Consider the following 21,513-nt stretch of genomic DNA (forward strand, 5'->3'; position numbering starts at 1 on the left):
GGAGACGATTCCCGCCTTTAAGACCTTGGCGCGTGTCCTTTAAAATATATAGTTGAATCATTTCCCTTACAATGTATTTACGTCAAAAGGATGTCCTCTTCCCACTAAAACTTTTAAATCACTTTGCGTGGGAGTGTATTTTTTCCCAAGTCTATGCTTTAAGGGGGATCCTAATTTGCTCCATCTTTGGGGCTTTATTGAAATTCGGAAGTGGTGCATATATGGCTTGCATATAAGATTGTGTAGGTGTACAGATGGAAAATTTCATTTATATTACTTTAAAAACTTTAGCATCGCTATTGCAGCTCCCTCAGATCTTTTAGCATTCTGATGTCTCCGGCTGAAGTAAAAAAGAGCTTTTTGATTACTTTGTGATCATTTCCTTGAAAAGATAAAAGCAGTTTTTTTTGAATTGGTATAACTGTCAAAAATTCTAAAGCTTGTCATTGGCAAGTCGGGAAGTCATTTTACTTTTTGCTAATTATCATGTTTTTATGAAATAGCGGGTTCCTTAAGCCGACCATGGCTATTGTTGGGATGAACAATATACATGCTCTCAAATGCAATGTTCTTAAATTGGTTTTCTACGCAGGTTTCTTTCTTTCCTGATAACGTATTTAGACACCTTTCCAGCTAGGTAAGATGTTTTGATCCAGGATATAACGGTTGAGAAAGACTATACGATTTCTACAGGATCTTTGTTTGGTAATTAATGGTTTTTTTAATCTTTATCCTCGAATGACTTTATTTAATCTAGCCTGGATATCCAAGCTCAAAATTTTAGAAAAAATAAGTTTTACCTCAGCCAGACAAAGTTCTAAATTTATAGAGCTTGGTTCACCTAGAAATCAGGTGAAACCCTGTTGACGGATTTTCCTACATGAATCCCATGGCTGCAAATGAATATATGCACATAATGACATGCATAATTTCAAGATGGTACCCCAGCAGTGATAAATCAATTTAGAATGGCAGCCTTGACCATAAAATATAGACAGTGTGGTGGAAATTCTGTTAGACAGAAAGTGATAAGTAATTGAAAAGAAAACAACCAGAACATCTAAACATCTTCCCTGCCATTATTGTTATTTTTACTTGGATGCGTGGTCAAACACGCAAGGGAGATAAATTAGGTATTCTATTGTTATTTGCTTCGAAAAAGAAAAATCAGGGAGATTTGCAAAGCAGCGTACGTGCCTTGCTGATCGCCTGCGCGGTCCATCCAAATACTTAGGCGAACACTTCAAGTCGGCTCGCATAATTTCGGGTCAAGCTGGAGTTTTTACAAGTTCTTTGATGACTCTGTTGGTCGTTAAATGTTGAGACAAACGATTTTATTACTATTTCTAAAGAACGCGTCATCCCTATTGTTTAAAAATAACCAATCAGTTAAGCATCTTGTAAAAACTCCAAGGCTCTAATTTCTTATGCGCGCACCACCATTCAGATCTCTGATTCGCTTGGACCAACCAATCAGAACCGCATAATCATGCTCAGATGAGAATGCAGACCATCTAGGTAAACTAGACCGTAAACATAAGAAATATCAAAATCAAGAAAAAAGTTTACGAGCTGGATATCCAGGCTATATTGAATCAACCTTTGAGAAGTTCTTATGATTTACAAAATATATAAAAGTACCGTGAGTATCATAGTGTAAGCAAGGGTTTATTATACACTGGATATACAAGTCACCGATTTTTGCCGATTTCTCATGTTCTAGCTATGTCCGCAGTAATGATATTATTGTTCACTCTCCTTCCCTGATTAAATTAATTTTGGAAACATTTTTATTGCATTTCTTATCGAAAATCACTCATCCAATTCCCAAAAGAGACTTTGAAACTTTCCTGTAAGAGTCAGATTCTTCTACTTAATGCTAATCTTACGTCGTTATGACGTTTCAAGCTGTGAGAAAGATGCAAAAGACGTGTTGTGTATAAGAAATTGAATATTGACACTGGAAATTTTCGAACTTCAACCTCAAAAAAACCACCTTGCCACCACGTGCCTTCAAAAGACCACAGTGGAGCCAAGACACTCAAATCTTATTTATGTTAATACTGAGGTTAAGCATACCTGGATTATCACGACGATGGATGAAAAATGTGATAGGCTAGTGAAGATAAGAAATTTGATTGGTTGAAACTCACTAGCCTGTTAAATTTTCGTTCGTCGTCCTGATTTTACCGATTTATTTAACTTCACTAATTTCAGCTCTTCATGGAACAGTTCAGCCTGGATATCCAGACCGTAAACTATTTCACCGTCTAGTTCTTTTAAGATCATGTTTCTGGTTTACAGTGTGGTCCAAGTAAATCCTCTGCAGGGATATCTGTCCCTGCATATGCGAGTGTATCTAATTGGTCAGTACGCGCCCAGTCACTGAGCAGAATTTTCGCGGGGTTTTCGATATTTTTCGATGAGCGCGCTTAATTTACAGTATGGAAAAAGCTGACATTGCAAAAAAAAGAAAACAAATGAAAATGAAAACACAGGTTCATTTCTCAACAAAATGGCTGGTGGAAAGGAAGGAGCCTTTGTGAATGTGGCTGATGTTTGGATGTAGTTTAAGTAGTTTTGAAAGGCTTTTGAGTTTGTGAAAGAGGTTTTATGGTAAATAATTATGTGTGTCTTCCTGTCTGTCTGTCTGTTTCCAAAGTTTTGATAATTGATTTTGAGTTTTGAGACTCTAAAATAACTTTGTATGTTGAGGTAAGACTTTTTTTTCTGAAATTTTATGTCTGGATACCCAGGCTAAGAACAGTTTTGGAAAGATATTTCCAATTGAAAATTTCGTGTCACTATAAGCATTTTGTCTGAATTTCTTGTCTAATGATGATTTTGTCACCAGATTTCACAAATGTATCCAGCTTGGTATGCTAGCCTTACTTTCAAACTTTTTTATCTGGAAATGTACAAAAAGAAAGAGCTAGAAAACTGACTAGACTGGTAAACATTTTTAAAAATCAGACACATTCGAGCCGCCATGACAGTTGTCCTTTGCGGACAAAGCTAGAACATCAATTGTTTTCTGAAACAATGGAAATGCAATGATCGCTCTCCACCGTTTTATGAGTCGTTTATCCAGTTTATAAATCTTTGGTGTATGCATTTACATAAACGATCCTATCGTCTACACATTATCATTAAAAAAAGGAATAATTTAGGAGGTGGGATAAATTTGAAAACGCGGAGTTCAGTTTGGGGCGGAGGTGTTTACAGTGTCTTGTTTCAAAACTCTACCGCCACTATTTTTCCTGTAAACCGCCCTGACACCCTGACTCTGCGTATTATACTTTCCCGCGTTTAATAATCCTCTAAACAGACGATAGCATGGTCTAACATTTACACTGTGACGACAAATCAGGATTCTATTTAGCGAATATAGTACAAACAATTATGGCAATTGTCCAGGATTATGGATGAATTTCGTACCAATCAAATCACAAATAAAAAAACATTAAAAAGTTATAATTCGAACTCAATTATTGGCCTCCTCAGCTGAAGATTCGTAAAAAGAATTGCTTTCTTTATTTTGAATATTTCCCCAATTCGAAGAAAGTTTTTGACCCCTTGAAGATCGAATTAGACATCCCTTTTTCACAGACCCACTGGAAAAATTAAATAAGTAAATAAAAAAAAATATATTCAACTATTAATTTTTTGTCGCCGCTGAAAATAATTAGATAAGCAAATCCTCACTGCAAAATATTGTGCTATCTTTCCACCCCACTGAATTTTCTGGCTAGAAAACAATGCAATTCAAATCCTCGGCCATTAAAAACATAGGAATATCAATCCCATCGAGTTTTGGTTCGTCATTTTTACCCCACTGGCTGATAAATTCTGGTCTGTGAGAAAGGGGTGTAATTAGAGAAAGTCACAGTTTGATTCCAGAGATGCAATGCTCATGGTAATATAAAAGGCATTTCAAAATACATCTCATTCGGTCAGCCCTTGAAGATCGAATTAGAGAAAGTCAACAATAATTCTTGTTGTCCTTCCTCACAGTTTGATTCCAGAGATGCAATGCTCATGGTAATATAAAAGGCATTTCAAAATACATCTCATTCGGTCAGCCCTTGAAGATCGAATTAGAGAAAGTCAACAATAATTCTTGTTGTCCGTCCTCACAGTTTGATTTCAAAGATGCAATGCTCATGGTAATATAAAAGGCATTTCAAAATACATCTCAGCTTGTCATAAATGAAACATACAAAAAAATGCAAGAACACAGCTTTCAGTCCAATGAGGAGGATGCCAATGGGGAGGATGCCAATGGGGAGGATGCAAACATGCGTACCTTTTAAAGGTGTTTTTTTTCACTTTTTTGTGAAAATTCTCTCTACAAGAGTCACTTCTTTTGCAGTTTAGTCTTTCCTATAAGAGTCCTTGAAATCGTACCCTTTACAGTGCAAAGAAAACTTTGCAAAATTTGAGCAAAGATTTGAGCGAAAAATCGACTCTTACGGTGAATTTTCTTCAAAATGTTTTACCATTACCAGATTACCAGATTTTCGGAATTTTTCACCCTTATGGTGCAAATTTTCTCATCTTTGCTGGTTTCAACCTTTACAGTGCACTTTGGGGAGCTTGGATGATATACCCTAAGGGTAGCACGTATGTATGTATATATTTACCTTGAGTGACCCCCGGACCTATATATCTCCGTCAAAGATACTTACAAATATCTATCTGCCCCTCATTATTTTTCCAACCAATAGAGGTGTTTGAAAATCTCAGTTTGAATTAGATTATCTTAATTAATTGCTGTTAATACCCAGTTGAACTGGGCTCTTCTTCTATACGCCCAGCGCGTATTATTAAACTCATTACACGAATGTTACATAACATCTAAATTTTGTCAGCGTAATATTAGATTTTGAAAAACACTCCATTTCTTACCCAGAGCCACTTGCATCACTTTTTGATTTTACTGACAGATGTGTTACCATATCTCTTCTGTAGAGACAAGTATACCAGGGGAAATTGAATTACTGACGAATTACCATTTACCCTTGTCTCGTCCCAGCGCCCTGTTGAAAAACTTTCACCATGTGGAAATGAGAATTTCACCCAGAAATTCAATGGGAGTTTAAATTCAATTGTCATTAAGCCAAAAATAGCCAGTTGGATGGTTTATTTTTTTGGGGGGGGGGGCAATTGTCAAATCTTTTTTAACAGGTATCAAATTGTTATGAAATATCCCAATGGAGGTTTGGATTTGAGTGTTTTTTAATCACCGGGATGGTAAGGATGCGGTTTTGTGCCCAAAAACGATGTATAAAACCAGGGAAATTTGATCATATCTCAATCTCGTTCAAAGACCACTTTTTGATCCCAACCCAGCTGGCACACAACATTGTTTCAACGTTAATCTAACGTTAAATGGACGTTGTAAACGTTAGATAAACGTTGAAACAACGTTGTGTGCGAGCTGGGAATGATGTAGTCTAGCAAGCTAGACGACTAATTCAGACATATTAGAAATAAAGCAAAAAAGTAAATTTTAGTCGTCTAGAAACCTTTGTGCACTAACTCCAAACAAAAAAAAAGTGTCAATATCGCAATTAAAATTTTTTCCCGCTCAAAAAAAGTTCTTGAAAATAAAATGTGTATGGATTTGTGTGTTAAAAATGTTTCATTTGAGTTGATTTTATTTTGAGAGTTTTGTTGTTGCTTGATAAATTGTTTTTTCGCTACGCAAGTTTCTGCGTAGCTAGGCCCGGTATCTATAAGACTGGAACACCGGATTCTTCCAGTCGTTTATACAAACTAAATCCCGTATCATTATTTGTGTTTATTATTAGTATTACATGCATTATAAACGACTCCAGTCTAGGAATGATGACGTACACTTTCGTGAGCGCTTTTCAGAATATCATAAAAAAAGTGAACTATAAAGAACTGCCTTCGAGTTTCGATCATATTTATATTACGGGATGTAATGATTAATATTTGATATTACCATAAAGCTACCTCATTTATAGCTATTGAGTTGCCATTTAGTTTAGTTATCAAGTCAACTATTTTTTAAGCCCTGAGGCACATTAGACATGTTTGGCTTTTGTAGTCATAGAAACATCTAATCTGCCACTAAAAGGTGACTTAAGTGTCTTTCATATATTCAAAATAAACACATTATACACAGCTTAAAGTTTTATATAGGAATATTAAAAACAGTATTAATAATGTAGGCGACTCATGGTTGGAACCTGATTAGAAATATCAAAACAACTTAATTTTTCTTTTGATTTTTTAATATCCTCGTAATAGTGTCGTTGACATGTTTACGAGTTTTCCCGCCCCCGGAAATTCTTCAGCGTCTTAAGTTGAAACTTTTGTTTTCCGATGCCTTGTCTTCATCAATATGTTCCGAGGCTTTGGATAACCTTGTATCACAAACAAACTCAGTAAGGACAGAATGAAAAATCAACCAAAAGTCAACGTCGCACCCGATGATGAGAAAAATGCCCTAAATATTAATTCCTATATTCACGATTTTGACATTATTGTGTGTTAAATTTTTATGAAACTCGAAACCATACTAGAGCGTCATAAATCGCTCGGTTTATTCATGGAGTTATCTCTGCATTATATCCATGGTTTATTGAAAGTTTGATTAATAGAAATACTTGAGTAATAAGAAATAACCTAAATAGATGACCGTATTTTCTTGCGCGCACGGTAAACCTATTAAAGACGTTTGGAATACCATCTGAGCGAAATAGTCAATCCTATAACAAATAAGTCGAACCTGTATGGTCTCGGAACCTATCGTCATTTCCAGTCTACTACTAGCATCGACGCTACTAGCGATACACAGGCCTTGTGTATCGAGATAGCTGAAGGAAGAAATTTTGGCCGAAAAAATTAAAGTTGCCAAATTAAGTTGCCGTCAATTTTAAGTTTTTCATTTTATGTTCTTTTATATCTGATTTACACAATTTACAATTTGTGTTTTTACCTTGATTTTGTAATGGACTTTAAAAATCCGTCATCCGCCAAATTAGATTCCCGCCAAAATTTCTTCCTTTAAGGTAGCATACTCGTCAGTTAGCACATGGGTTCAGTTATGGACAGAAAACTATCGCGATCTGATCTCAGGTTATCAGGCGGAGTAAACCGTATCATCAATCTGTAAACGAAATTTTTTGCCAATAACATAATGTAACAATAAAATGACAATGACTCATGAGTTTTGAATTATGTTCAAAACCATAGGACTGTCCCACTTTCAATCTGTTTTTAGATTTTCCAGTGGATGAAGGATGGTTCACAAAATTCAAAAACATGACATTCTTTTTATTTTCAAAACCTGGAAATTTTATCCAAACAGATGAATTTTTATCAAAGTAATGAAAGCCAAACAAATTCCAGAAATTTCACTCTCATAATTCGAGCATATGGCTAATACAAAATTGTCCCAAAATCGGAGTATTAGAAAATCAGCTCGAGTTGAGTTTATTCTCCTATGTCAAGTTTATTCTCCTATGTCGAGTTTATTCTGCTATGTCGAGTTTATTCTCCTATGTCGAATTTATTTTCCTATGTCGAGTTTATTCTCATATGTCGAGTTTATTCTCTTATCCTCCTGTCGAGTTTATTCTCCTATGAAAAAACTAGTTGGTTCTCGCTACGCTAATTCAAACTAGAACAGAAAGTATAATTCTCTCAAATTATAGAACATTCTTTTCTACTATAGAAAGCTTTCCGATAAAAGAAGTTCAAATAAGCGAGAGTCCAATGTACAGCCAACCCAAAGGAGCGATATTTCACTCTCTGGGGAACATCAGGGATCTTTCATCGCCTAGAAACTCTCTCCGACGATCAAATGAGACAGCGGTATATAAAGTCAACATTCCATGAGTGGGATCAAATTGAAAGTAACTAAGAGACACCGAGTTATATTTTTAGAAATGAGGAAGTTAAGAAGGAAGTAGATACCAAATTGGTAACACCAGAATTGATGTGAACGTCTAAATTTCTAAAGGTCAAGATTGTTTCAAACGTCTTTTATAAGAACAAATCATTCAAGAACATATGACTTCGATGGGTAAAATATTAAGGATAAGTTACGAACATTTTAAGGCTTTGCAGACTCTAAAACAACCGATTTCAGGTTGCACAAAAACACTCAACAAAATAATGGAAATAAGAATAATTTAAGCCTCAAAAATTTTGGAAGCTCTTATAAAATAATGTGTGGTAAATATACGGGTTTCCTTTTGCTGAAAGCTTCCCTAAAAACTCTCATAAAGTGAATCACAAATATCTCCATCTCCAAGACAATAGTAAAGATTTTATTGAGAATCTTTATTACCTCATATCTAGAAATCAAATCTTACCATATGTTTATCTATAATTAGCATTTAAGCTATTTAATTCTTAAATTAGCATCTATTATGCTTATTAATAGATTTGTTTTGATTAAGTGATATGAATGTGATGCTTTTATCTCATGTCCGTCAATTTTAAAAAGATAGATCTTACTGTGCGATAATTTTCTGTTGGAATGTGTCAACGTACATGCTCGTATCAGTGACCCAGTGATAACTCCTTTAAAATGAGCAAAATTTCTTGAAAGTCACTTAATTCCAATGAGCATCTTTAGATAATTTGCGGCTGGCTAGCCGAGTCGATAGAGCATTCGCCTTACAATCCAAGGATTGTGGGTTCGATCCCTGGCCACCACCTACTCAGCGAATGAGGAGCTTAGATTAGGTTACCTGATCTATACAACAAGCTACTAGGAGCCGAGAGTAAGTGTGGCGCTCCATATCAGCATTCGACCTTCCAGGTCCAGCACAATTAGAAACGGGGATTGATTCCCTCACTCCCGGCTCCGCCAACAAGCTTCCGATGAATTTACTTACTTACTTAACCGATTAAAAGCCATTATAGCTTAAAATTTTCATAGAGTTTACAATTTTCAAATTCACGTACACACTCTAACTAATAGGTGCCGATCTCCTTCAAGAAATGACTAGATGTAGCTGTAGCAGGGCACAGAGACAGGGGTCATCGAATTGTTGTTTTAAAACCTTGACATTTCTGAAAAAACTTATAAATCAAAAATTGGATGGTATCTGAAAAATTTTATAAATTTTATTCAAAATTTGGAATTTTCAAATTAGATTAAGATATTGACGTCAAACTAAATGGGATCGTTAATGTCTTTTCAAAAATGATGACATTGTACCACGGCAAATAACGATGTAAGATTGGAGAATGTCAAAACTAGCTCATTTATCTTTAAAAATAATTTTCCTAATCGATTGGGCTATTAAGTTACAAACTTGAGCGTAGGTATTTATAGTGTGTAAAGGTTGTAGATTCAGCCCTCAGCTGAATATTATCGACTTAATATTATCGAATAGTAGCAAATAAAATGATACATAAGTTTGTGTTGTCCTTAAGGGCGCCTCTTTTGTACTTTCCAAATCCCACTTTGGGTGGTAAAATCTAATTCTTGTTGCCTAAGAGTCACAAAAGCAACAAGAATACTGAGAAAATATAGATTTTATGTACCTTGAAAGGTAAAATTCAGGGAAAAGCCCCGATAAGTGTCCCAGAATTCCAAAATTTCCTGCTCTTTTCCCTGATTTGTGACCCTGAAATCTTTTGGAATTTTCGGATGGCACCTCCCCGTATACTGGCAAACGCGGGTGTTTTTAAAAGTAGACTTTCTCATTGCAAAACCTTAAGAAAATGCTCTAACTCACAACTTATCTAAAAAGATTTTAAGCAACAATTCGCCTGCTCTGTGTAAGATGAGTAACTTTCATCAAACTACCGAGAGAACAGGAAATCACGGTGTGCGCTACATAATCACTTTCTTACTGAGCCACATCAAAACTGCGACAATCCTCTATGTATTGATTTATATTTTGCACTAATGTATGATTGTGCACTTTATGCGACTTTATATGTAAAAAGTATTGCCAGTGTTTTTCCTCGCTTTGCCATTTTCTGTTTTGAGCTTTCTCAACCCCTGGAGGGTGTCATATATACTGGGCCTATATTAGAATTTTACTTTCTTTTTATTTCATTTTTAAGCTAATTTCAACCCTTTGGAGGTCGGCTTTATATAACCTGATAACAGCTGTTCATAATTTTCTTACGCACACGGTAAACCTCTAAAGGCGCTTGAAAATTATACATCTGAGGAAAATAGTCCTCCCGCGGAAAATTTTACAACAAGAATCTTGTTGTGCGCCAGAAAGTCAAAAACTGATACGGCGCCCTATTCATAAACACAATCACGCAACTTTGTTGTCATCCCTAGTCCTTTTAGACGAACGCGTTCCTTACAATTTCGAGATTGCATATTCGTCAGATTGTATGTTTTCACCTTTCAATATACCCTTTAGAGCTTCAGTGTGGCTTAACTGTGGCTTAACTCTTCGAGACAAAACTAACACTAGCTTAACCCTGTCAAATTTTGTTCTTATCTCTATAGGATGAACACAAACAAAATTCTTGGCAATGATTTCCATTTCATCAACATGATGGCGTCAATGGTATATATCTTCCGTCTTCCCACAGCTAAAAATGGTAAAGGCAGATTCCTAAACCCCTTAACCTTCGAATAATAGGGGATTAATTCATATGGGGTAAACATAAACATTCGAGAATCATCAAAAAACAACAACATACAAAAAAAGCAAATATTTTGGCAACATTTCAAGCGCTCTTAGGAATCGCCTAAAAAGGATTTAAGCCCATCTTATTCAGTATTTATCAGTATTTAGAACTATATCACAAAATCTAATTTTCTAAATCCCCTGTATGCGTCAGGGAGACTTCAGAATCTATTTATGGTTTTTCATTAATGATAATCAATATTTGTGCTATATTTAGAAATATCTTCAGAAACACTTGTTTGTACACAATGTTCTTAATAAGGGTGGCAGGAATGGTAATTTGAAGCACCTCGCTGCTCGTTTCTAATGATTGCCTTAACCACCAATTTCCGTTCTGCAGAGTAATCCGATTATAACCCACAATGCTTCACATCATTTTGATTACGTCGGAAAAGAAATTCCATATTTAGAAATTAAAAACAACATTTTGTTCAGACAGAAATATTCAAAAATGGCGAATTGATTTTCAGCTTCGGTTTAAAGCAATGGCCTTAAATAGGTTCGAATTGGAGGTATTTTGTATAAGGATAGATTCATTGAAAATAAAGATTTCTTAAAAGAAATATTTCGAACCACCAATAAGAACAATTCTACGTTAATATTCTTTGCGATATTCCACTAAACCAAAACGAGCTGAGAATATCTACTCTCGATTACTTATTGTTTGAAAATGTGTACCCAACTATTATTCTGATAGCACTGACCAAATGTAACAAACCTATCATTAAAATCATTGTCATTGACTGTATCAGAAAGAAACTCCCCCTCACCCTACCTGGTAGAGTAAACCTCCAAAAATCTGAAAAACACAGATTCTTCCGTAAAATTTCGGAGTTTGTCCTTCCGAAAATTATCTTCTCGACACGAGAATATTACAGTTTCGGAAATACCCAAATCTGCTCTTATGGTTCAAGATTGCAAATTGTTTACAAAAGGAGCTAACCACAACCAATTCCTTCAAGATATATATTTTAAAAGAACATTAGCCTAAAGTTTCATGATTCTAATAAAAAAAGCATTTATTTGTCAAACCTTAAAGCTTGCTATTGCTATAAAAACGAATTGATGCCATTGAAAAGGCCTGGGAAAATCAACACGAGACTTCAAGATTTTCACAGGGAACTTAAATACATTTCTAAGGTATTACACTGTGTAGGGAGTCGCGTGTGAAAATTCAAGTATCTTTTTTGATACCGAATAATGATAATTCAAGTCATAAAAACAAAACCGTCACTCAACTATAAAGGCAATGTCCGCTTATACAATTTTTTTTATAAGAACATCCAACATTTTTGAAGCCTTAGGATGTTCTTAATCTTTTTGAGTTTTAAGCTTAAAAATGTTTTTAAAACGTGTTCTTAATTTCAATATTTTGTGAGTCTTTTGGTCAATTTCCCTAAAAAATTGGGTGCTTTAGAGTCCTCAAAGCCTAAAAATGTTCTTACCTTGTTCTTAGGATTTTTGCCATCGAAGTTTTATGTTCTTATGTAGTTTGCTCTTATAAAAAAACTTAAACACCTAAGAAGAGCGAGCGAAAAAAATACCAAGGTATTTAATATTCATTATAAAAAGCTATTCAAAATTCAATAGCTAATTATCAAAAAGCAATTTCGCATTACCATTTAATTACATGAAAATAGTTGAGGTCTAATCAGTGTCTCATTCAAAGACGGGGGTTTTGTTGATATCCAGTCCTCTTAATTGAGATTACAATCTGATTTTGACCAATGGATCCTTTAATCTAATTCAGTACATCTCTGTAACGTCATTTTGATGTTCGTAAACATTATAATAATACTCATTCGTATTCTTTTGTTTAATGAAAGCAATTAACTCATTAACTGCGATTTACTGTGGACATTACTATAAGGCAACAGGGCCGACATACTGAGTTTTATAAGCTATTCTTTCATAACCGATCCTACACTTATTATCCAAGGACAAACCCCCTGGAATGAATTTTACTTGTTTTGCTGACTTCTTTTTTAATCATGTTCATTTTATGCTTTTCTATATATTATATCAGAAATCTTATATAGATAGATTTGTGAAGGAATTTTGAGTCAGTTGATATTTATGACCAATACAGTCAAGTGCTATCTGAGAGGGTTTTTTCCAGACATTATCAACAACTTAATTGAGAGACACACGAAGACATAAAGTTCTCAAATCTATATCACGAACGTCACGCAAATATGGCTAGCAGATCACGCAAAAATAGCCGTAACTTGAATTTAAACGTACGTAAAAGCAGTTACGTATTTGAATATCGTATCACATTTTTGGGAGCAGAACGAGTTGGCAAATCAGCTATCATTAATCAATTTGTTGAAAAAGACTTTTTACGACACTACCAACCGACGGCTGAAGATCATCTAACGCACGTCGTAGAACATCGTGGAAACATGTGCGTTTGCTTATTGGTTGACACAGCAGGAAGTGATGACTTCCCAGCTATGCGTAAATTATCGGTAACCAAAGGCAACGCTTTTATTGTCACCTACTCGATTAATGATAGGAAATCATACGAACGTGCCAAGAAATTCATAGACGAGATTAAAGAAGTCAAAGAAAAAAGCGCTGAAGTTAAAATCGTGCTCGTCGGAAATAAAAATGACTTAGAATCTGATCGTCAAGTTCCATACACAGAGGCATTAAGCTTTGCAGCTAATCTACACGAAGGAAATGTTATTACAGCTTTTGTTGAATCGAGTGCTAAAGATTATGAAAGCGTCACTGAGATTATTCAAAAACTTTTAAATATGTTTATACCACCACCGCCTCTAATTGAAGTACCTGTTTTAAAAGACGATAAGCGAAAATTAAGTTTATCGAAAAAACTACGAGCAAGTTATCGGCGAACGAGTGCTAAACAAACATTAAACCGACAATTGTCGGCACCTGTTAGTATAGACACGAACAATAATAATGAAAGTTTTAGTGACTCAGAAGTGACCCCTGTAACACCGATGTCTCCCGAATCCAATCGAATTATCACAAGTCAAAAACGTGGACGCGCCGATAGTACACCGATCGTCAAAGTCCCGCAATTACTTTTCGAGCAGAGTTCATCTCCCGAATCAACGAGTACACCGAAACATTCCCGACGATTAGCTTCCCGCCGAACATCGTCACCTTTACACCCGATGTGTATACAAGAAATTGGTGATCCTGTTCTGATTAGCCATTCATTGACACTGAATGGATATGCTCTACCACTTCAAAAAACCCGTTCAAATAGTACCAGATCGGACAGTAGCAATGACAGTGGAGTCAGCGATGATTGTTCACCGGAAATGCCTAAGAAATTCAATGCTGGTCGCCGTGCCTCACTACCGGTACATAACACACAACCCCTTTACGCCCATGGTGGGCGTAGGGCGTCAATATCAGAGAAAATGAAAGGCATGTTCCGAAAGAAATCATCAAGTGAATTGATGTGATTCCTTTCATGACTAAGTATATTTTTTCAATAGAATTTATTTAAAAACGAAAATTTATAATGTACATATTTAGTAGATTTGCAGGTGGAAATTTATTGAAATCAAATTATTTATTGTATAACTGTAGAAGAAAAATATCTCATGAAAAATATTGTTAACAAAGCTAAATTTTATTCTTTTTTTTCCATTTCTTACTAAAACTAAAGAGAAAATACCAGCCTGGTTGGTTAATACTGATTGGAATAGCAGATTAAGTTTTCATGTATCGTCGCTTAGACGACTGGTCTAGAAGGAACCCAAATTATCCAAAATAATCCCGATTTTATTTAGTTCCAGGATGTTTTTCAAAAAGCTTTTTTGAGTTTTCTCTATAATATACTGCCGAAGTGGTATAATTTCAATTATCTTGTACTAAGGCATGATCTGAAGCTTGATTCTTATCTTCTAAACATTTATAATGCTTTATATTAAGTTATCAGATCGATAAGCTTTGCCAACATTTTTTGTTGATTAATGTCTATGCTGGATTAATATCTCCATGCCTTTTTGATTAAATTTATATTAATTTTGTTTTTGTTTTGTGTTATTGATAAATCTTGTTGTCTTGTGTCCTTTTTGAACGGAAGTTGTTTCCACAAAGCTAACATACAAATTTTTATTATAGGCCCGGCAGAACAACCATAAAGGTGGGGAGGCTGAAGGCTCAAATGAGATAAAATTTGCTAGGAATTTGAGGAAAAAATCTTATTTGCTCAAAAGTGGGGAGGCTAAAGTCTCCCCAGTCTCTCCGCTTCTGCGGGGCCTGTATAAACGTTAACCTGAAATGTTTGGGTGTTGTAAACGTTGGATATACGCCAAAAACAAACTAGTAACAAGAAAGACTGAGTAGTGTGAATCAGCACTTTTTGCCAGTACCCACTATACTTCTCGAAGTAGGGTCTTCATTATAAATCACAATTTTCAACTCGAATAACCTTAAAGAAAATTAATTTCAAGATATAGATAAGCTCCAGTAATGAAAAGAATCTTGCTTTAAAAGCTTTTAGAAGTTCGTTTAAATGCAATTGTTTCATTATTCCACTTTATAGGGCCTAAAGGTTAGAGTTCTTCAACATCATGGCCATTTTTACCAGAACTCGCTTTAATCGCAAAGAAAAAGAGGGTCGTAAAATTAGCCGGCTTTCTACTGACATTAATCAAAATATATCATCGAATATATTAAAAGCTCTCAGCTAAATTTTATGAAGAGAGAATATGTGATATTTTTGCTCATCATCTCTGATAGGGCTTTGATGGTAATTTCGGCAGCTCTTTTTCCTCTAAGAAATACCTATCCCAGATGGCACACGACGCTGCTTCGACGCTCATAAGACGCTTTTCGGAATTTAAGATCCAGCCATTATTTGGACATTTACCTGGATAATAGTTATAAAAACTTCAGTCGAGCTCAGTGAGACAGAGACCTGTACCAAGTTACTCTGACACCCTTCTCACAGACCCAGATATGAGTCTTTCAGCCATTTAGAGTAAAAATAACGGATTGAAACTGGATGGAAATTACCCTTGCCATTTTTTCATGGCTGAGGATTTGGATTTTATTGTTATCAGAAAATTCAGTCGGGATGGAAAAAAAGAACAATATTTTGCAATGATGATTTGTTTATTTGATTATTCTCTGCGGAGACAAAAATAGATGGAATGTAATTTTCCACAGAGGAAGATATTTTAGCCAACTTTTCCAAAAGGAGGTTGTCCCAACGGGTCTGTGAGAAAGGGTGTACTCGGATAATCTGCAACCATACCAGTGCAATATTTCAGACACAAGTTCTTATTCTGTAGCGACAAACTTTTTCATAACATTTTAATTAGTGCAGACGACTTGTGGAATTTCCTTATGAAGATTATTCTAAAGCAGAACCAATATTTTATGTCATCACAAAATGTTTTCATATCATTATTATGAAATATGCCTGATTCAGCAGTTTTTAACCGACATTCTACATGTATGTGTGACAGGTGGATACTACTTAAAATCATGAATGTACTTTCAGTGGCTAATCCCTGGATAATTTACATATTTTGCTATGCAGTATTTTGCTCGACCAATATGGTTTTAAAATCTTCAGTACACGTTTTTTTATATGAACGTCCAAAATTTCAAAAGCCTTTGAATGTTCTTAACTTTTTATGTGCGTTTGGGCCTTAATGTGTTCTCAAGATGTTTTTATTTTCACCATTTTGTGAGTATTTTTGTGTAATTTCTTTAGAAATTGGGTCATTTAGTGTCCATAAAATTTTCAAAAGTTCTTGACTTGTTCTTTATATTTTTTCCATTAGTTCATTTTTTATTAAAAAAACGTGTATATTTAGAAGGACCCGCCAAAGACTGCGAATCGTACGAGAAAGCCGTGAAAATATTTGGAGGAAATGTTTCTTAATACACCTTTTTCGACCGTAGCCACAAATTGCCGCGTGGGCATTTTTTTCGTCCGTTTCACTACCCTAAAAAAACTTCATTTGATTGTAGGGTGTCAGTTGATTATTCCGCTGGAAACTATTCCTCGGAATATCTCCCACGTGATATTCGATTAGTTATGTAAAGTTTATCAAAATATTTCAAAAGGCACTTTCAAAAGCATCACTAAACACATTGTATAAATTCCAGTCACAGTATCATTGACGTCGTTAGAATTCCAATCCTTCTAAAATTTATATTCTCACTAACTATTCCATGTATGTATGACTTACACGTTTTTTATAAGAACAAACTATATAAGTAGAACAACATAAAACTTGGATGGCCAAAATATTAAGAAGAAGTTAAAAACACTTATAGGTTTTGCTGACTCTAAAACACCCAATTACTTAAAAATATGCACAAAAATATTCCCAAAATGTTGAAAATAAGAACATTTTAGGAACAATTTTAGGCTTAAAACTCATAAAGTTAAGGACATCCGAAGGTTTCAAAAATTTTGAAAGATGATAACACACTAATAGCTTAAGAACAAAAGGCATGATTTATTAGGCGTAGTAAAGTATCATATTGAGCACTGTTAAGCCTCCTCTGCTAACCCCTGTCGCGATAAGCGTGGCTCATGAAAACATGTTTTGATTTAATACTTTGTTTGTTAGTTTTCATAGTCATAATTGTACTTTGAAATTTCAGTTTGAACTACACGTTTTTTATAAGAACAAAGTATATAAGAACATAAGGCTTTACAGACTTAAAAACCCTCAAAATGGTCAAAATAAGAACATTTTAAGAACATTTCTAGGCTTGAAACTGAGAAAGTTAAGAACATCCGAAGGCTTTAAAAATTTTGGATATTCTTATAAAAAACGTGTATCTGTTTTGCCTTTTAAAGGATAAGCTTAAAATGGTTTCCTCCTACAGCGATATATGTCATATATTCAAATCATCAAATATTTCTTATTGTTATTTGACCTGTAAAAATTTGAGCGTGTTATCAGATGGGTATTAAATATTTTCAAGACTTCACGTTAAACTCATCGTTGTTTTTAAAAACACTGTCATATTTGATAAAGTATCCAGCCCCGGGGAGGGGGTCCTAGGGTTGGCGGATGAGGGGTATGTGCGGACGGGACCTCCGAAAACTGACTCTTGCAGAAAAAGTACCTCTTAGAAAGATTCCTTTTGAAAAATGTTCTTCGATTTTTAAAAAGAGTTTTGCAACGGTCACAATTACATCATCTCTCTTGATTGTTCTCACTATTTTTTAAATCTTTGAAAAAAAAAATTTGTTCTTGCGAACTAAAATGTTCTTTCAAATCAATACGAGGTCACTTATTTACTAAATCGGGCCAAAAAGCTTGGAAGCGATGTTTGATAATTCTGAGCAGTTGAAGGTTCAAAGAATTATTATGAAGCGCAAAACCTCGAAAAATCCAATTTTACTACAATTCAGTTTTTCATAGTCCCAAGTAATATAAACAAACAGAGCTCATAATTGAGGTTTCATAATACTTGAAAAGTATCTTTTTACTCAACCAATATCTTTTAAACTTAAAAATTGGAGACATTAAGTTTCCTGAGTTTTAACATTTTCTAAATTCCACAACTAGATGCAAAACTTGACTTTGGAAAATCTGAAATTGTAACATGTGGCTTTTAATTGAAAGTTAAAGTAGTTGGATTATATTCATGTTAAAAATACTTATAATATAGCCCTTATAAGGGAATTTAGATGCATTGCTCGAAAGACAGTAAGTTTTAAGAACTCTATTCTTACACTCCCTTCTCACAGACCCACTGGACCCCCTTCCCACTGGACCCCCTTTCCACTGTACCCCCTTCCCACTGGAAAAAAGTGTCCAAAATATCATTCCAAGTGGAAAATTATACTCTTATTTTTGTCCTCGCTGAAATCAGATGAGTAAATCAAAGTATTACCCTATTTTTCTATCTCCTCTAATATTCTGGTTCGAAAACAATGGAATTCAAATCCTCAGTTATTAAAATGAATATCAATCAATATCGAGTTTTGGTCCGTTATTTTTATCCCCACTGGTTGACAAACTCCCTTAGGGGTGAATTTTTATAGGATATTATACATAATTCCAAAAGCCATATCAAGGGATAAATTCCATACTATACCATTGAATGTTTTATGATCTCTAAACAAGTCAGTCGGATTACGAGACGGGTATGTGCCGCATGACTTCCGTCTCCGGAACCTAAGCAAGTGAATAAAAAGAAGGGGAAAATTTTATGAATTATGCTACCCTTACTGGGATACAGATTTATTTACCAAATTTTGATCTACCTGTGGGAAAAAATTGAAATTTTCCTATTTCCCGATCTTTATCGGGACACTTGCATTTAATGTTCTAATCTCGCCAACCGTTGCAGGGGCTGCATGATTCCATAAAGGCGCCCTTAAGGGCGGAAAATGCTCTCATATACTCTCGCATCCCTCCCCCAATCTTTTGAAACAGATTGTTTAATCAAACACTAAATCCTTAAATCCTAACTAGTTTTCAACAAACATTCAAATTGGCTACACCACATGTGGATGACAAGCTCTAACAAGATCTTTTTTTTAAGCTCTTGCTAAGTCTGCTAAGTTAATACAAGTCCAAAAGGACTAACCATTAATCTCACTTAGCATTCCCAAAATATATACTGCTGATGTCATAGCTATTCTATCATCACCGGCTAAGCTTAAGCAGCGCTAAGTAGCTTTTTAAAATGTCTCAATTGGTTCAAGGCTGAGACAAGTATTGCAAGCTTTAACGGAGACAGTCTGTCAAATTATTAAATTGGGTAATCCAATTTCAATTTTCTTCCGTTTTTCATTCCCATCCATTGATCTATTGTTTTATAATAGTTTTTATAGAAATAAGACTGTTTTACCCGTCAAAGAAGAAAAGGAAAGAATAAACTTTGCTAGTGACGTTGACATGGGTCCTGTCCTGGGATGTTTGTCTATCCTACTCGGAGGGGGGGGGGTACTTGTACAAGCAAAAGGTACAGGTATATGCCAGCCTCAAGGGTGCCTTTTTGGAACCTGGAAGTCTCTTCAAGGCTCGGAAAAACGGAACATTGAATCCCAATCCCACTAAACGTCGGAAAATACGAAAATTTTAACTTTTTTTCCCTAGTAAGATCAAAATTTGGTCAAATTAGAACAAATCGGGGTCGTTAAATTCACTAGATTTTCCTTTTTTTTTCTCTATTTTTAGTCCTGCTAAAAAGTGAGTCTTTAGAGTTGTAAGTCTGGCGACATATACCCGTCACTTGCAACCCTGGTACCCCCTGGGCTATTTGACAACCATAGACAGAAATGTTTGAGAAAACACTAGAAAGTTACTATTTAGAAAAAAAGATCCCCCTTTCTCCCGACTGCAATCTTCAGTGTGTATGGCCATCCCACCGTTTATTGAATGCATGGAGGAAGGGGGAAATAGCTGGGAATGTATTTTTCCCCCGCTGTAATATCAATGGGAAATTATAATCACTTGTGGTTTTAGTTTACGCATGCGCATTATATGTGATGTAGAACATTTATATAACATTACGCAATGGTTTCTTCCAAATATGGTAATACGAGATTTTGCATTGAACTGAATGATAGATAACCGAACAGACAGAATCTGTTCTCTTCGCCGACACCGATGTTTCCTCCTTCTTGTCACAAAAAGTGTATAACCTTTGATTTAGTAGGCTGTTTTACTTTCTATAAAAAACTCCAAAGAAACTGAAATGGTAAAATTTCTTTAAAAATTGGGGTTTGGAAAAATATCTAAAAAATCTGACTGAGCACGTTTCCTTGATATTTAAGGTCGAAACTTAAATCTAAATCAAGAACCTTATCCATAAAATCAATCAATGATAAAGATATAAATACTTCATATCGCACGAAAGCAGCCACGTGTCTTAATAATGAAGCGTAAATTACTGATAAAAGTAATTATACCAATTAATTTATATCCATATTTACTGTACGTCGTACCAAGACCATTGAGTTTCAAGCCGAAGGCTAGAGGTCAATCTCCTTGGTAGGATTTGAAGCCAACAAATCCTACCAAAGTTGCGCGGCCTTGAGCGACCCGCCTGGTTTTTACACAAATGACAGATTGAAACTAAAATTTACCGCTTCATTTGGAAAAATATATCCCTCGAAAACAAAGGAATTGCTAGATTCAATCCGTCATCAAAAATACGGCGCATATTTTAAGGCTTCAATTTTTCTTGCCTGAGAAAGGTTAGAGATTGACCTCTAGCCCTTCGGGCTTGAAACTCAATGACCAAGACCCTATAATTTACAGTTTAGAATATCAATAAATATCATTAAGTTGAAAGCATGGCACTATAATATACCGTGAAAAGCACAGCTCAAAATCATATATTTACGCTGTGCCGACGAATCGAGATTCTATTCATCGCGCAATCAGCGAAGACAAAAGTAACCATAACGACCATCCAAGATCTTGGATGAGCGTCATAGTCGATATTTTTATTCCCGTCGTTGAAACACAACTTACGAAAAGTCATCAATGCTTTGTAAAAAGAGTCAGTGATAGAGAATCATAATATAAAGTTTGTCTATTATTTCGATTCAATTAAAGTGACATTTCCATAATTAAAAGTTTAGTAATTACTGTTATACATTTGGGGATCATGTAAAAGATTTCTTTCGAAATAAACTCATTTCAACTACACTTGGAGGTTTCTGGGGAATTCGTAAATAGTAAACTGCATACTCATACAGTCTGCTAGACATTAATATGGTAATATTTGCTCTTCATCTTTGATTTTTTCTACAGTGATTAGATTGACACATGCGCGATAAAATTTCTATTATTTGTCTTCAGAGGTTACTATTTTCTTTGAAAACTTAACCTCTGATACTCAGGGTAACTAGAATAAGCTTTCTATTTCTTTATCCGCTCCATCT

At 35.0% G+C, this 21,513-nt stretch overlaps 1 protein-coding gene across 1 annotated transcript; it reads left to right on the forward strand.

The window, feature by feature from the left end:
• Positions 1 to 12,707: 12,707 nt before the first annotated feature.
• LOC136820938 (uncharacterized) lies at positions 12,708 to 14,250 on the forward strand. Its single transcript, XM_067077172.1, has one exon. It carries the CDS (start codon positions 12,845 to 12,847, stop codon positions 14,090 to 14,092), a length of 1,248 nt encoding a protein of 415 aa, XP_066933273.1. The 5' UTR covers positions 12,708 to 12,844; the 3' UTR covers positions 14,093 to 14,250.
• The last annotated feature ends 7,263 nt before the right edge of the window (positions 14,251 to 21,513 follow it).

This window comes from Clytia hemisphaerica, unplaced genomic scaffold (genome assembly GCF_902728285.1).
Source record: "Clytia hemisphaerica strain Z4C2 unplaced genomic scaffold, Clytia hemisphaerica genome assembly, whole genome shotgun sequence".
NCBI classification, from domain to species: domain Eukaryota; kingdom Metazoa; phylum Cnidaria; class Hydrozoa; order Leptothecata; family Clytiidae; genus Clytia; species Clytia hemisphaerica.